Source organism: Pleurodeles waltl, chromosome 3_1 (assembly GCF_031143425.1).
Source record: "Pleurodeles waltl isolate 20211129_DDA chromosome 3_1, aPleWal1.hap1.20221129, whole genome shotgun sequence".
Lineage (NCBI taxonomy): Eukaryota > Metazoa > Chordata > Amphibia > Caudata > Salamandridae > Pleurodeles > Pleurodeles waltl.
This window is the reverse complement of record NC_090440.1, coordinates 397,953,450-397,969,565: the sequence shown is the minus strand read 5'-3', so window position 1 is coordinate 397,969,565 and position 16,116 is coordinate 397,953,450. Positions and strand designations below refer to the sequence as shown.

The window sequence follows — 16,116 nt, the reverse complement described above, 5'->3', positions numbered from 1 at the left end:
TCTATGTGAGGCCATGCTTGCACTGTAAATTGCAGAGCTACACTCGATGTAATGTGTACTAATGTGGTATGTTAATTTTTCGCCCACTGCAGCTGTGGACCCGGAGATACATTACTCTATTGGGATGGTATTGACAATGGCAAGGCTGTAAAGGTTTGTGTCCCTTGATGGCAACTACAGGGCTAGAGTTTGTGGAATGTAGGTGTTGACGGAAGAACCGCCATTTTTTTGCCCGGCAGAACTGAGGACTGTTTGTCTTACCACCTCCCAGCCTACATTGGGATTCCCTCTGTGTGGAAGTCGGGGTCCCGCCATCCCACCTGGGATGCCACAGGATGCAGGATGGTCCCTACCTTGTTGCCCCATGGAGGTGAACTTCCTGGGACGCAGATCTGGTTCAGAATACCTAAAATGAGTTTCAGCTAGCCTAATTGCTTTAGTGTCCAGAAGGGCAACGGCCGTCCGATGTAAGGCATGTGGGAGCTGGGTGTACATAAAGCATGCGAGATGGCTTTATAGGCAGGAATCCCTGAGGTTCCATTGAAGGGGGAGTGGTGTGAAATCCAGAAGATTACACGTTTTCTGAGAAATTAGTTTGCCCTTTCCTAATGTTGGGCGCCATTTAAATAGGTCTTGGGATACTGAGCGCCCCTAGTGAAGGTAATTGGATCAGTCTAGAGACTGGAGGCAATTACCATCTCTGCTCTTCTTTTTGTGGTCTCTTGGATGAGACGTGGTGTACTGCAGGTAACATTACACGAGAGCTGAAAGCTGAGAAAACCAATTATCCATGAGCATGTGGGCGATGACAGACTAAGAAAAAACCCATCCAATATGCAGGATATGGCAAAAATAAACTTCGCCTTTGATTCCCAACCCAGAGTGACTGTTTGCATTGCGAGGCTGCCACTTCCAGCCTTGACTCCTATGTGAACCCCATCAAAAAAAGTATTTGCAGTGCTACTGATCCCCGGAAGTGATATTCTCCAAGAGGGAAATGCTGAGAAAAACCATCGCCTTTTTACGCAATGACTTCCAACACAATAGACAATACAGATAAGGACAGCCAAATCTGTCAGAAAAAGCAAAGCCCGTTTTATTATTTACAGGCATGTCATAGGCCCCAGACAATTCCAATTATTTCCGGTTTTCGAGATACTTTCATTCTCCCGTGCAACAAAAAAGCGATACGCACAAACAGCAATTGTATATGTTTATTTCTTTATTCATTTCTTATTCGTTCTGGAAAAAACAGTATTCTATAAATCACACTTCGCTTCTAAAAATAAAATATATGAATATATCCCTCCAGATTGCAAAGCCACAACTGTGAGACACTGAAAACAAAGAGCTCTGTGAAGGGATGGCACTATCCACCTGTGAGCTGATACTTTTGTCTTTGGGCCGTTGCTTCTTCACAGGTACAGTGGCGCTAGACTGAGTAGCCCAAGAGTGTCTGTATTTGGGGGCGTTGGCACTAAAGAAGGGGTGTGGTGCTGGGGTGTTGGAGGCCATTCCAGGCGGCCTGGCGTGGAACTCTGAAGGTGCAGGGAAGGCCTGGCAGTTCATAGAAGGAATCCATTCTCTACGAGAAAGTTTCCAAAATCCATGCCTGGATTTAGTTTTTGTGTTAGATTAGTATCTCGAAATTCACCAAGGAGTAGATAATCTGATAAAGTTCAAACAAAATTCAGATAGCCATTAATAAGTCACAGATTATTAATTGTATTGCCTAACGCCTTCCCCGGACAATATAACGTCAGTTTAAAAGCTTCCTACTTTCTGGGTTTAAACACACTTGTGTTTTTAGCAGATAAGCTTAAGAGAAATAAAAGGAGAAATTAGACTTTTCCTTAAGGGAGTGTCCTTTATTGTTTTTAGAAAATGCTTATCAATTTGGGAATTCAAGTTATTATTAAAAAACTATGTGGTTCCGTATTTATCTTTCAAGTTATTATTTTAAAAAACTGTGTGGTTCTCTATTTATCTTCTGACTAATACTTGAAGGAGGAGGTGCTATTTGACCTAATACTGACGTGTGCTATTTAGTACACCCCTAAGCATTTCCTACCTGGAATGTGACTTTAGTCTAGTGTTGCTGTCTTATTTTTATGTCAGACCTGAACTATACTATACTAAGGTTTCTATGGACCTGAAAACATTATAGGCTTCAGTGGTATGTATTGTCTTGATGCTATGCTGAGATTTACACGGACATGAAAGTTGTTTCCTCTGAAAGGAACAGCCATATCACACCCAAAGTGGCCAGGTTTACCCAGATAGATGACAACTCTGGTTGCACACAGTGATCATTGTTGGCATCCATCACACTTAGGCCCTCGTGTAGAGTATTGAAATAGGTCTGAAATTTACCAAAATCATATTTACCAAAGGAATTTAGTGCATATGCATATTTGAAGCATGGCAATATTACCCATTATGTGGGATACCTTAGATGTGATAAAACCCAATATTTGGTAATGCCCTATAGGTGTAATGCCCCATAAATGGCAATACTCCTTATGCCATAGAACACTGTGTGTGTTAACATTCCGTGTTGTTAATACATCTGAAGTGAATTTGCTAAAAAGCACTGAAGACAGCTATACTACCACCATAAAACACCGCCAATCAAAGGCAGGCAGTAAGTACTCGCAGCTCTCAGAAATACTAGCAGTAAGCCCGTGTACTGAACTGCCACTGGGCAGAAATGCACAGCAGCATTACATATAAATTATTGACATTGATTTTCACAATTCAGGTAAGTGTTGGCACACTGCAATGATTGACGTGCTGTCCTGTCATGGTTATTGGTCGTCCTCATTGTGTGTGTTTTTTAAAGTAGTGAAAACAGCAAAACCCTGACGTCACTGGCTGTACACATGGGTGAAACTGGTTGGTTGTTGATCTTGTGAGCTGTGTCTTAGAGCCGCACCACTTTTTAATGACATCACGCTGAAGCTTATAGATACTGAGAAATAAATACAAAAGAGGACGTTTCCTTTTTATTTCACATATAGTATATCTCGTGAAGGTGCGGACTGGGAAAACGACTGAAAACAAGGACAAGAACAGGTTTAAAATCACTCTGGAGTCTCCAGGAGAAGCCCGCAGCCACCCATGGTGGACGACATGACGCGCTTCTCCCCTTCCCACTGCTTGGTTTTTCCTCGACTCCAGAAGTCAAAAGTTCCATTTCTTTTCGTGAGCTGGTGGAGCACGGATTCCTTTTTTATTTACAAACACTTAAGCAGGAAGAAGTTACAGACAGCGCCGCGGGGACAGTTGCACAACTTGCCGATTCGTGCAGCTTTCCTGACTGCGCACTGCTCTCCGACATCACACTGCGAACAGTAATAACACGGGCCAGTTATTGCTGATGGTTTGAGATTCACGAAAAATGTGTCTGCGAGTTACCAATAAAAGGCAAATATATACAGGTCATAAATGCAACTACAACCAGAGGTAAAGGGGCCATTATTTTTATTTCTAAGATCCATCATCTTCACCTGATTTTTTAAAAACTTTTATGATGATTCAGCGGTAAAGCGTTTACTGCAGGAGGTAATATCTACAAGCAGTGCTTTAAATGGGTTGGTACTGTCCGGTACTGCATACCAGCACTTTTTTTTATTTTGAGAGGGAGAGTACCTGCACTTTTCAAGAAAAACATAATACTTTTCATTAGACGGTAAAGGCACTTCTCAGAATCAAGCAGGTACTCTGATACAGAGTGCCTGCACTTCTATTTTTCCATTTCAAGCACTGTCTACAAGTGTTTGAAAATGGCCCCTTTTCTCTGTGTCTCTGATTTACCTGGCACTGCAAAAAAACTTGGCTGAGTCGCATTGCAGACACTGTGCATGCCTAGCACTGTCATGTGATTTAACATTTGACAAAAAAATGTTTACTATTTTGGGGGCTGGTGAACTACACTCGCGGACTTTTTCCCACTGCGCGTAGAGCGTGGAGTTCCAAAAACCTCTGCATAGGGGAGCTTTTTCCTTGTTTGCGTTCGCCAGTGTTAGCGAGGAAAATCTTATTCCAGGCCACCTCCCAGTGAGATTTCTCAATAAGGACGGTTGCGGATGGTCGCTGCTGCTCACATTGAGAAACCTTCCGTTCGCATTGAGGAAGCTGCCACTTGAGTAGAAAATCTACTTCAGCGGCATAAAGAGGCAGCGTCCTCTTGCTCTGTGCATGGTGCAGTTTGCTATGATTTTCAGAGCAGGACAAATACCTGGTGCTAAAAATCAGAGCGAACGGCTTGATCTAACGCACTCCGCTGCATGCGAGGCTCTCCGTAGCGGGCAGAGTTTTTGGTTAGTAACTCTGCCCAGGCCTATTTAATATGCCGTTGCCATTCAGAATCATTATAAATCCCACTTCAAACCTGTAAAGTCCAGGTCGTGGTCTATATGCAGCAACTACAACCACAATCCTGGTACAATGGTAATTTTGCAAAGCTGCCGCCAATTCATTAGAGTTTAACTTATTGTTTTATATGCAGTCTTTTTTTATAAAAGCATGATCAATGCTTTTGAAGGCCTGAAACTGATTTGCATGTATGCATGCTACTAGGTTAGCTTCAACACATGTGACATTAAAAAACACTGAGGCTAGTGTTGAAAAACATACGAATTGAAAAAACAATTACCGTTGGAACCTGCCCAAATTTTTTCTCCCACGAAGGTACTCTTTTACTTTGAAGTTTCTCCAGCACTTCTTGCAATGCCCCAAGCTGGAAAATAAGAATGAAAATATGTGAATGTTATAAATTCATGTCTACACCTGTAAGCATTTCTTGGTCAATGTTGTTTTGACACTGCCCCAGATCTCCCAGTCCTTCAGGAAGAAGCCCAGGAGCCCCTCAAACTGTCTTTCTTCCCATCATCTCCCACAGGTCCTTGTGTTTGACAGGCACGGTTGCCCTCTGGCATGCCTTGATGTTTGGAGAGGGTGCATGCAGATTGTGTGTGGCTCCCTGGGTAAAGGGGCAAAGAGTTTGGCTTCACAGGGTGGCGTTACATTTTGCATTGCTAACTTAAATGCACCGTACAGTTCAAAGGAGATCAGACTTTCTCAATTCCCTTGTGGGAAACTGTAACTCATTATTATATTATATATCCAGACGAGCAGAATGTGATATGCTATTTATGACTGTGGCTGAGTGTGAGGAGTGGCTTTGGCTCACAAGAGGCCGACCCTTATGTGGATAATTAAGCACTGTCTTCCTTCAACAATGGTAAGCCTAGTACATTATCCCCTGCATTTGTGTCTTATTATGCAGCACTACATGATTAAGAGTAATTAACAAAGTTACTTAGCGGATCAAAAAGACTATCTCGTTACACACCCTTTGTAAGAGATGGGTCAGTTATTGCCTTTATAAAGTAGGTGTAACATGCAATATGAGAAGCAGTAAGCAGGGGTTTCTCAAGTTAGTTATGCTGTACTATAGTATTATGAATCTGATATTTGCACTGCAATAATACATGTGTGTTTATTATGACATAATTTATTGGGATACATTTATTACCACATATGTACAGTCACCCGATTATAGGCTCTAGATTTGGGAAAAGCTCCTGTTTAGACTATGTTCCCTATCATCACTCTTAGGCGTATGACGTTTACATAAACCTGGTTAGAAAATAAATTATGTTCGATATTGCTTTCCACTTGATGGTACGGCCAAGGAGGGGAGAAGAAAGAGCAACCCCTTACACCCCAAGCAGGTGGGAACAATAGAAGAGTGAGCTGCTTCCCCATGCCCTCATGTAGAGTAGGCAGTAGCCTACCCAGGCAGAAAGGGGCTGGCTCGTGCCCATCAACATAAAGAGGGGCGCAATCTTATACCATACCAGAAGGCCCTCCAGTGCTCTTTGCATACACCATATTAAATAAGACCAGAAGAAAGTGATCTTACTTCAGGTGTTGTATGCCTTGACACCACAGGCAACACCAAAACATAATTTATTGGTAGAGGTGGCAAAGGTTGACCTCATGTGAATTGGACCATGATGGCTGGTTCAGGTGGGTGTTCCAATCCAGAAGAGACTGAAGCTAGTCCAAGTCTGTTCATTACTATCACACGTTCTTGGTTGTACAACACCTCTTGCTTGTGGTAAACCACGCAGTACCGCTAATTTCTAAAACAAAATTATAATAATTTTGAGGTAACAAAATGTGCATCTTCCTTTAGAACTATAACACCTCCACAGCTGTTCCACGGCCCCGTACATTGGGTGATGAGGTTTGCAAAGCAGAGGTAGTGTTCATTTCTGGTCTTGTAGCCATGGCTAGTGTATAAGAACAGGATGAAGAAAGGCATTCATTCATCATTCTTACTCCTTTGCATGTAATCATTCAGACATTTCTGTCTCATGTGGTTCTCAACACTCCTGACTAGGCTTAAATGTTTTAAGTTTAAATATATGAACCAACGTATACTGTAGAGCATGCAAGTAACTCTTTGAGGTTTGCACAACATGGACGTAATAATAATAATAATAATAACTTGCAACTCTTCTAGGACTACGTGATACATAATGTTTTTGTTTTTAAGTGCAGCAAATACCTGAGGTCATCATTACTCACTTTATGGTACTCAATTTTCGGTTCTGTGGTAGGATGGAAGGCTGAGTCTGGACTCAACCCCATGATATGCAGTACACCACATTTTGTCAGCAGCGAGTGGTCAGCTTACTGCTGGGAAACTAATTAAATACATTTTAAGGCATGAGCAACAGGGATAATTGCCCATGATCCCCCACCTTCAAAGTATCCCACTTAGAACGTAAACCTTCTCTTTATTTCACCTATTTAATTATTTTATCCTCTCTCCCTCTTCTCTGCCTGCCTTTGCCTCGCACTCAGTCTTTCTTTACCCAGTGTCATTGGAAGGATTTTTGAGCTCTGGGCAAGACATATTTCAAGAGTTCTTGTGATACTCTGGTACTGAAAGTTTAGCACATAATTGTGTATTTTTTGTCATCATGTGGGTTTGAATTAGTAGAAGATGGGTAATAAAATTCAAAGTTGTTTTAAACAGGAGCTCCCAAAATATGTCTTGCCTGTGGCACCCAAAATCCTTAAAATGGCACTGAATTAAAGACATAATAATACAAAAGGTAGAAATGGAAATACCTGTTAAATGTATAGCGAAAGACAACTTATTCTGTCTCCATGAAAACCTAAACTCATAACATAGCCCACCTGCAGCAATTTATCAAACGTGTTCACTTCATAATCAAGGCTCAGAAAGAAGTTGCAAGTATGCAGATTATTTTGTAAACATCTACTTTTAGCATTCATATTCTAACCAAAAGTTCAAAATAGCACAGTACCATTTTCTAAAGGAGGTATGGTTCAAAGGTCTTCAATTATCTTCCCTTACACATCCTATTTAGGGATTGTGTGATTCAGTTTACAAGCTTTGAGAGATGACACAAGATGGTGGTTTACAGTCAGGGCCTCTGGAATTATGCAATTTTGTGGCTGTTGCGCTTTCTGCATAATATGGATTTGTTACAGTTGCCAAATAATTCATGATGTGCTACAGAATCTACAGACATTTAAAAAATGTTTTATAAACAACTCAAATGGATCAAGATATACTAACAATGAAGCAACATGTGTTGAAGGGTGGTGAAAAGCCCTTTGTAAAGGTTGATTGTTCATCCTTCTGTATTTTATTGTTCTTCTTGAGTGTCAGACTGGTATTAATGAAGTAAAACCTTTGCCCAGATCATCTTAACATGTGTCGAAATTACGCATGAGGTAATACTATCACAAAATGTGCTGCATAGTGCCACATAATTTGCCTTTTCTTGCTGTTTAACTTAGCAAACCCTGCCGCATAAGTAGTCCCTCCTACTGCATAATTCTACTGGCCCTGTTTTTATCATACATATTCATGGCATGGCGAGTAATTTGAAAAACCCATGCACCTTTTTCTTTTGAGAATCAAAGAAACAAAGCAAATCGTAACAGAAAGTTCACACTGTGATCTTTCTCAAAACAATAAATGTTCACATTTCAGTTGTAGAAGGAAATTATTTCTGCCATTTTGTGCTGCGTCTATCGAATGCGTTGAGTTTTCTCAGAATGGGAGGTGCTGGGCGCATCCACTAAATTATAGGCAGTGAGTAACCATAGGTATTGTCAGAACGTTAGTCCTCCATTCGACTCAAGCGTTAATTAGACCACACACAGAGGTATTAATTTAGGCATGCGAAGCACAGACATTGATTGCAATTTCGAGCCAACCGAGGAAGTTTGTTTTGAACAAATGTTCTTGTGTAGGCGCACAATTAACAACTAAGTTGCCGCTACAAACTCCTACGTTTTGGCAGGTATGGAAACTGGGCCACTGGGGAATGAAATACTTTGCCAAGCTTACTCGATTTAGTAAGATATGGGTCAGTATTCATATCCATATTCTGTCGTCAGCAACCCACCCACCAGACCACATTTCCTCACCCTGAGCTGTTCATATTTTCATAGATGTAAGTAGAAAATAGTGCTACTCGATAGTTTCGTGCAAGCACTTCGTATCCCAGTCTATTCGCCAGACATAAAAAGAACCAGCATCCATAAGTATACTTCACTGCTGCTTTGAATGTGAACCGAACAAAATGTATGTGCTATTTGTGATTTAAATGAAAGCTAAACACATTACATAATTTGTAAAAGATATATGTGCAGGCGTTGAAAGATGTTGTCATGGGGCTGCCTCTGGTGGGAGCTGGGGTTACAGACTACAAAGGTTGGCTGGCCCTGAATACACCTCATGGCTCTTCTTCCACCATTCTAGACTTCCTGTCTCTTAATTTCTCTCTTGTAGGTTTCTCCCATTTCTCTCTTTTTCCTGCTCACCCCTTTCTTTTTCTTTTGCCACTTGCTGCCTTTCTCTTTCTCTCGTTCTTGTCAAAGTCTGATGATAAAGAATAAGCCACAGTACCCTCAAAAAGGCGGAGCCCTCCTGCACAAATTAAGCCTTGGCTGGGTCTCAAAAACAGAGGCTACTTTTCCCTGTCTATGCTCTGCTGGATAGCCTAATTTCTCAAGCGACGGGCTTGCAAAGTTTGTAAATCGAGCCTAACCGAGATGTACGTTTTATGTGTCCCTTTTCAGTTACATATCTGCACTGTATGAAGTTCGCTTCAATTTGAAGGGGTTTCTAGCGTAGAGGCTGTGTGGAGCCTAAAGACCTGGGTTTGCAGAACAGTTTCCCAGTGCACTCCGGGGGCTCGCCCAGTACTCACCAGCTCCTTCTCGCTGGACGGAAGGCTGTCTTTGGGGTAGAAGTCTCTCAGCGCCCTGGTCTCCAACTCCGTGCTGTCCTCCTGGCCGCAGACAGAGGCCAGCATCAGCACCCAACAACCGAGCGCGAGGAGCAGCACGCGGGAGCTCTCCATGGTCCTTGTACGAGCAGGGTATTAGCAGTGCGAGCGCGAGCTGAGAAGTCTGCTGGCGAGCGGCTACCTCCACTATTTATCAACAACAGCCGGGGGAGCGGGCCCGGCCCCCCCTCGCCCAGATCCTCTCCACCATGACGCCAATGTGAGGAACAGGAGGGGGCGGAGGGGCTCAAGCCATTCAGCTCGCTGTCAAAGTTACAGGCTGAGCTCATAGATAATAATGAAAAGAAACTCCCTGTTACTGCCGAGTGCCTCTCTGTGGGAGGCTGAGAAGTTTGCTTCATGTTCCCCATTTCAGCTACGTGTATGAGCAGAACCACCATTTTTTTCGTGAATGAAGTTCACCTCGACTAGTTAAAATGTGGTTTAGCATTCAAGTTGTCATCTACGGAACTATTAGAGCTGGGTCCATAACTTCTCTTCCCCCTCTTCGAGAGTCAGTTTTGGCGTATGCCCATATTAGAAGCAGACTAGGCTCTACTACACAGCTCTACAGAAAAAAACACTTTTACATTTCACATGGCAACAGTGCTCAGGAGCACGTCCTCTGCATTTGAATGAAAACATGTATAATTAGAACACCTTGTTTCTCGCCACAGTCTCTATCCGGATTAATAGTGGCATGGATGTTTCAGAATCATGGTAATATTTTTGATAGGAGATGCGTTTCAACTGCAATTGCACCTAGCACTGCAATCTGATATTAATGTAACCATTGAGAAAAAGTACTGTGTTTGCGGGACGCCACAAGATATAAAGTTACTCTAGGTAATTAGTGTCATGTACCACTGACCGGATCTGCAACTACATAGAACTACCAGGCAGGTTCTGGTATAGACATTCCAGACCCATAGAATCAAACTAGCCATATATATATATATATATATATATAAATATATATATATACACACAAAACACACGGTTCCAACAACCTTGATCCCAGCACCTGTACTCTGCCATCTGTGAGTCCTGCCCTACCCTACCAATTGGTACCACTACAGCTCTGGACCTTTGTTGGTAGTCCTAAAGGTGCTCTGCCAACCCATCTGTGGATCAAGCAGAACTGACGAATATCTTCCACGGTGCATTGCTTCCCCCGCAGAACTGGTGCATTGCCTATGGTGCCTGATGCATCGCCATCGGAACTGATGCATCACCTGATGTGTCGGCTTCCCCATTGCAAGGAATTCGCATCCCCCATTGCAGCCCATCGGCCCCAACATACCTCCTTGCAAGGACATCACCTCGCTCAACACAGCCCGTCGAAACCACATCTGCTTGATGCATCTCCCCGTAAGGACACCGACTCGTACTTTCCAGCTTCCTCGAACCACAGGTGTGCAATGCATCTCCTTGCCTGGACCTTGCATCACCCCTGCTGCACGATGCATCCTCAAACAGGACTCCACATCTCTTTGCAACCAGGATTAAGGTACTGTGTTCAGTGGGCCTAAGTGAGTTCCTGTAGGATGTCACCGCTCCATTGCAGTCAGCCTGAACTTGTGGCTTTGTCCCAGTCTGGCGCGACCAGATAAGTACAGTTGGCACTTTGTGCTTTTTGGTGCTATTTTCACATGAATATTTAAAAATTCATATCTTCGGTTCTACTGATTGGATTTTAGTCATTTTGATTTATTAATATTTACTCTACTGCTTCTAAATTGGTTTCTGAATCAAGCATAGTAAACCAACCTGACATGCTTTGCCAATATATGTCAACCTGCCAGTGAAGTTGGGTAATAGAGGTGACAGTGTCCCAGAATGTTTCTGTTGCGGTGCAGAAGATTGACACAATACAATGTGCCATGGTATTTTAAAATACACATTTTGCATGCCACCTATTTTAACATTTTAATAATCTCTTTCATGCACTACTAGCACAACCTTTGCAGTTCAATTGACTTTACGTTGTGTGTCTTCCTTGACCTGTGGTTGTTAGAATAGTTTCTCTCTTATGTACAATTTAATGCTTTTTATTACCCTCAATTTGAATATTAGGCATTAGAATTTCTAAATGTAGCTGTTTTAACCTTTCCCCAACAAATATTCTAGTGTTTTGACCTATGTTCAGGTCTTCAAATATATACAGAATGCCCCTAATAAATGGGCCTTTTCTCTATAATCTAAGATCTCCCTTCTGTAATCATTGCTTTAATTCTAATGTTTATTGCTTGTATTCTAACATTATAGCAAATGAGCCCCCTTTAGCACCAATATCTATATAAGGAGGTTACAGCTCTCCTAACACTGCTTATGACATCAGTTGTTCCATATCAATTAAGACATCTATTGAAAACTGCAGTATTGACTCATCTACACAAACCAGCCCTGGCACATTTATTTATCCTATAGAAAACAAGCAAAAATCATTATCATAGCAAAAATGTATATACACATTTTTAAACCACACCTCTTCAGCTTTGGAAAGTGCATTTAAGGCAGTTGTATCTGACTCTAGGGCAACATCTGGTAAGGCCTTGCGGTATTTCATTTTTCCAAACATTCAAACAGTAGGATTTGACTCATGAGGGACAGCTAGTAACCCCAGGACGCACTGCAGGTGTGTGAAAAACTTCAGATTGTTGCATTTCACGTGAGAGGGACATCTAGGAATGCTTCTAAGTACTGCAACTCTGTGAAGACTTCAAGCGTTTGGATTTGACTTGAAAGGGGCATCTACCAACTACTTAAAACACTTCAAAATTATAAAAGATTTTTAAAGCAATTGCATCTGTCACCAGATGGACTTCCAGTAACAACGTCGTGTACTGCAGCTTTGCCCACATATTCTACAGTCCCTGCTGTGCTGAGATGAGTTTTGTATTTTCCATCATCCAGTGTCAATATAAATCTTTATCATGAGCCTCCTAGCCCTCCACCATCCATACCTACCATGCTATACCTTTGTACATTCTCTTTGTCTTTGCCATTCCCTGATGTTTTCCGAATATCAGCAGGTCACACTTCAAAAGTACCAGGTGAAAATAGTGAGAAATTTAACAACATTTGTATTTACCAGTGACTGCTATTACCTATGTATATTAGGGAGTTATCACCTATATCCATAACAATCAAAACATTTATTGAACATTTCAATATCTACTCATCATTATAAACCAGCACTGACATATTTAATAAGCCTATAAAAACAATCACAAATCTTTAAAATAGCAAATGTGAACATGCAAATTTATTTGCTAAAACCACAGATCCTCAGTATTATGAAAGACATTTCACGAAATTGCAACTGACTTCAAAGGCACATCCAATAAGTACTTAAATGAACTGCAGCGTTGTGAACAGATTTTAGATTGTTGCATCTGACTCAAGAGAAATACCTAGCAACTCATTAGGTTTAGAACTAATTTTCCAGCCACAAAGTTTCTAACTAGGGTGTCATTGCCTACTTCCATTAGAATCATGACATTTATTGAAAGCTGCAATGTTGACTTATCATCCTAAACCTGCTTAGGCATATTTATTTGCCCTAAAAAACAATAACAAACATTAAAATAGGAAATGTTTATATGCTAATTTCAGAAATTGTGTCTGACTCAAGAGGGACATCTACTAATGACTTGAGGTACTACAGCTTGTGAAATAATTCTCTGACTGTTGCAAATGTCTCACTAGCTTCAATTTTTGTGAAAACACATTGCAAAAATCCATGTATATTTAAATAGAAATACTTTTTGCCAAATTTCTTTTTCCCTTGGCTTGCATTAATGTTTCGCTTCTTTCTACCACAGCAGACAGCATAATACAATGCATCACCGCAGGTCAGTCATAGGCTGGCCTCACTATAAGCAACTACAATTTGATGGCACGCTGTAGCACCACTTAAAAAATACCAGTGTACTGAAAGTAAGATTAATGGCACTTCACTTTACCAGACACTAGTAGTACCTCTCTATATTACAGTGCCATCACAGTGTTTCATACTAATTAAGACATTTATTAAAAGTAACATAATTGACTTGTGTTTACAATCCTCATTTAGTGTGTTTATCTTATAGTAAAATCTGTAATAATTAAAATAGCAAAAGTGTAAATGCAACTTTATATGCTGAAGCCAAAACCTCTACATTTTCTGAAATATATTTCAAGAAATTGCACCAGAGTGGAGAGGGACATCTAGTAAAAACTTGAGGTACTGCAGTGTTCTGAAAGAATTTTCAGGCTGTGTAATTTGACTCAAGAAGAACATCTAACAGCAACTTGAGGTACTGCAATTTTGTGATTGTCTTGCCAGTCTTAAATCTTGCAATTATGGTGTCATCTCCTACTCCCATAACAATGAAGACATTTACTAAACGCTGCAGTATTGACTCATCTACATAAACCAGCTTTGGAACATTTATTCAACCTATAGAAAACAAGCAAAAACCATTAGCATAGCAAAAAATGTATATACACATTCTTTTAAACCATACCCCTCAGCTTTGGAAATTACATTTTAAGCAGTTGCATCTGACTCTAGAGTGATATCTAACCAAACAGTTGGATTTGACTAATGAGGGACAACTAGTAACCACAAGATGGACTGCAGCTGTGTGAAAAACATTTGACTGTTGCATTTTACTTGAGAGGGACATCTAGCTGAAGTACTGCATCTTTGTGAAGGCTTCAAGCTTTTGGATCTGGCTCGAGAGGGACATCTCTCAAATACTTAAAGTACTGCAATTTTATAAAAGACTGTTAAAGCAGTTGCATCTGACACCAGATGGACTTCTAGCAGCAAATTGCTGTACAGCAGCTTTTTGAAGACTTCAAGCAGTTAGATCTAAATCAAAATGAGTGGACATCCAGCAACATCTTGCAGCACTACAGTCTTGGCAATAGTGCTCCATGCCTTTGCTTTTGACTTGAGAGTGACATCAAGTAACAGCCTGACGTACTTCAGCTTTGTAAAAGACTTTTCAAGAAGTTGCTTCTTACTTAAGAAAGATATTTACTAGTGGCTTGAGGGACTGCAGCCTTGTCAGAGACTTCAAGTTGTGGTGCTTGACTTGAGTGCTAAACAAGCATTGATTTGAGGAATGCAAAAGCTCAGATCTATTGAAATTGCCGATGCTTGTTCCATCCTGATTTTGATATTGCACAGGTATTTATGTACCACACGTTTCTTCCTAGTGCTGAAAATGCTGAGCTTCCACTGCAGAAGTGGCACTTGGTGAAGGGTGAGGCTCCTGGCTTAGAAAATCCACACGTCCCACACTAGAGAATCCACGTGCTCGGAGTAATTCCAAATACTTTATTTTAGCAAAGTCCAGCCCGTGCAATGCGTTTCAGCACAACAGCCTGGTTCAAATGTTTATGCAAAAGCAAATCCGCCATCTTTAAACATGGAGAAAGACGCATAATGAATATATACTTTACAACATATTATCTAATTACTTTCCACATTGCTCAATTTAAACATTGCAAAGTGAAGTGATTAAGAGAGTATAGTTGTAATCATATTATAAAACACACCCCATGGCGTGCATTTCATCCTGTATTGAGAATGTATATTGAAAATGTATATTGATGACATATATTGACTGTGTTGAACACTATGTTCAATATGATATTGCTCGGTCACCTAATATTATCCTGAACTGACTGTGACTCAATGCAATTCAAAACCTTATAGTAAACATAATATTACTACCTATAAACACTGCCATCAAGAAAATACTGGAAAATTCTTCATGTACAAATACCATTGTATTGGTGCATTTATTGCAACATAAGTTAATAACTGAAGGTGCCACAGTGGCTAAAGTAAAGGATACTGATGTTATATAATCGGCCTCTGTGAGCACCTGTTCCATTAGCTAAGAATATTATAAATGGGTCACGGTAGCTCAATTGAACATGTCAAACTCAAATCTCGCAAGCCGACATTACAATGAATGTAGCCCAAGTGGGTATAGGCAGGAGTGTATTTCCTGGAGAACGGTTTTGGTAGTGTGTACAGTTGATGAAGCTACGTTGTTTTCAGGTTATGTATCCAAAAGAGATGCACACACTAAGGCCCTGGCAGAGATGTAAAAACCAGCACTGAAATAAAATGATAATACAAAAACACTAGCATTAGTCCACATAAGAAATAAAAAGCTTGAAAGTCTAAATATCCCCCATGTGCTTTATGTGCCTCAGAAGAAAATGGTAGGGTGCCCCAGCTGGAGCCTCCTCTCAAACCTAGCATGCCAGGTGAGAGTCCTTTCCTCTTCTCCTTGAAAAATAAAAACATAGATAAGGTTGCACACATTGTAGAGGGAGCATGATCAAAATAAAATTACTACATACAGCAGGCACATGCAACAGAGGACGTACAATACAAGTCTAAAAGTTCCACTCAGTCTAAATGAACCTGTAACTCCTCATCCGATTTCAGACCATGTGGGATCATGCCATTAAGCTCAATGATTAATCTATATTCTTATTTCCTCAATATAGCAAGACGATCACCACGCCTGGGGTCAATTGTAATATGGTCAATCCCTATGAATCTCAATTGTTTCCTATTGCTCGAGTGATGTGTTTCAAAATGTCTAGCAACTGGTAGTATTAATCAGGATTAGAAATTGCTCTTGCATGTTCGAGAATCCTTTTGAGTACTGGATGTATAGTAATGCCCACATCTAAGACTTCTTGGACATTCCAAAACATATACCACATATGGTGTACTGTATGTGATAAATTC

At 40.8% G+C, this 16,116-nt stretch overlaps 1 protein-coding gene across 1 annotated transcript; it reads right to left on the bottom strand.

Annotated features, from left to right (window-relative positions):
* Window positions 1-1,202: 1,202 nt before the first annotated feature.
* LOC138284137 (cocaine- and amphetamine-regulated transcript protein-like) lies at window positions 1,203-9,680 on the bottom strand. Its single transcript, XM_069222594.1, has 3 exons — window positions 9,270-9,680; window positions 4,658-4,741; window positions 1,203-3,344 (listed from the first exon to the last, which is right to left on the bottom strand). Exons 1-3 carry the CDS (start codon window positions 9,420-9,422, stop codon window positions 3,237-3,239), a joined length of 345 nt encoding a protein of 114 aa, XP_069078695.1. The 5' UTR covers window positions 9,423-9,680; the 3' UTR covers window positions 1,203-3,236.
* Window positions 9,681-16,116: the final 6,436 nt, after the last annotated feature.

What these genes read in the sequence shown, in the direction of transcription:
- LOC138284137 (XM_069222594.1), bottom strand. Translation starts at nt 9,422, where the DNA reads ATGGAGAGCTCCCGCGTGCTGCTCCTCGCGCTCGGTTGTTGGGTGCTG. An exon ending in CGTCCAGCGAGAAGGAGCTG is followed by an intron (nt 4,742 to 9,269) that starts GTGAGTACTGGG and finishes CTTATTTTCCAG; the next exon opens with CTTGGGGCATTGCAAGAAGT. An exon ending in AATTTGGGCAGGTTCCAACG is followed by an intron (nt 3,345 to 4,657) that starts GTAATTGTTTTT and finishes TACTGTTCGCAG; the next exon opens with TGTGATGTCGGAGAGCAGTG.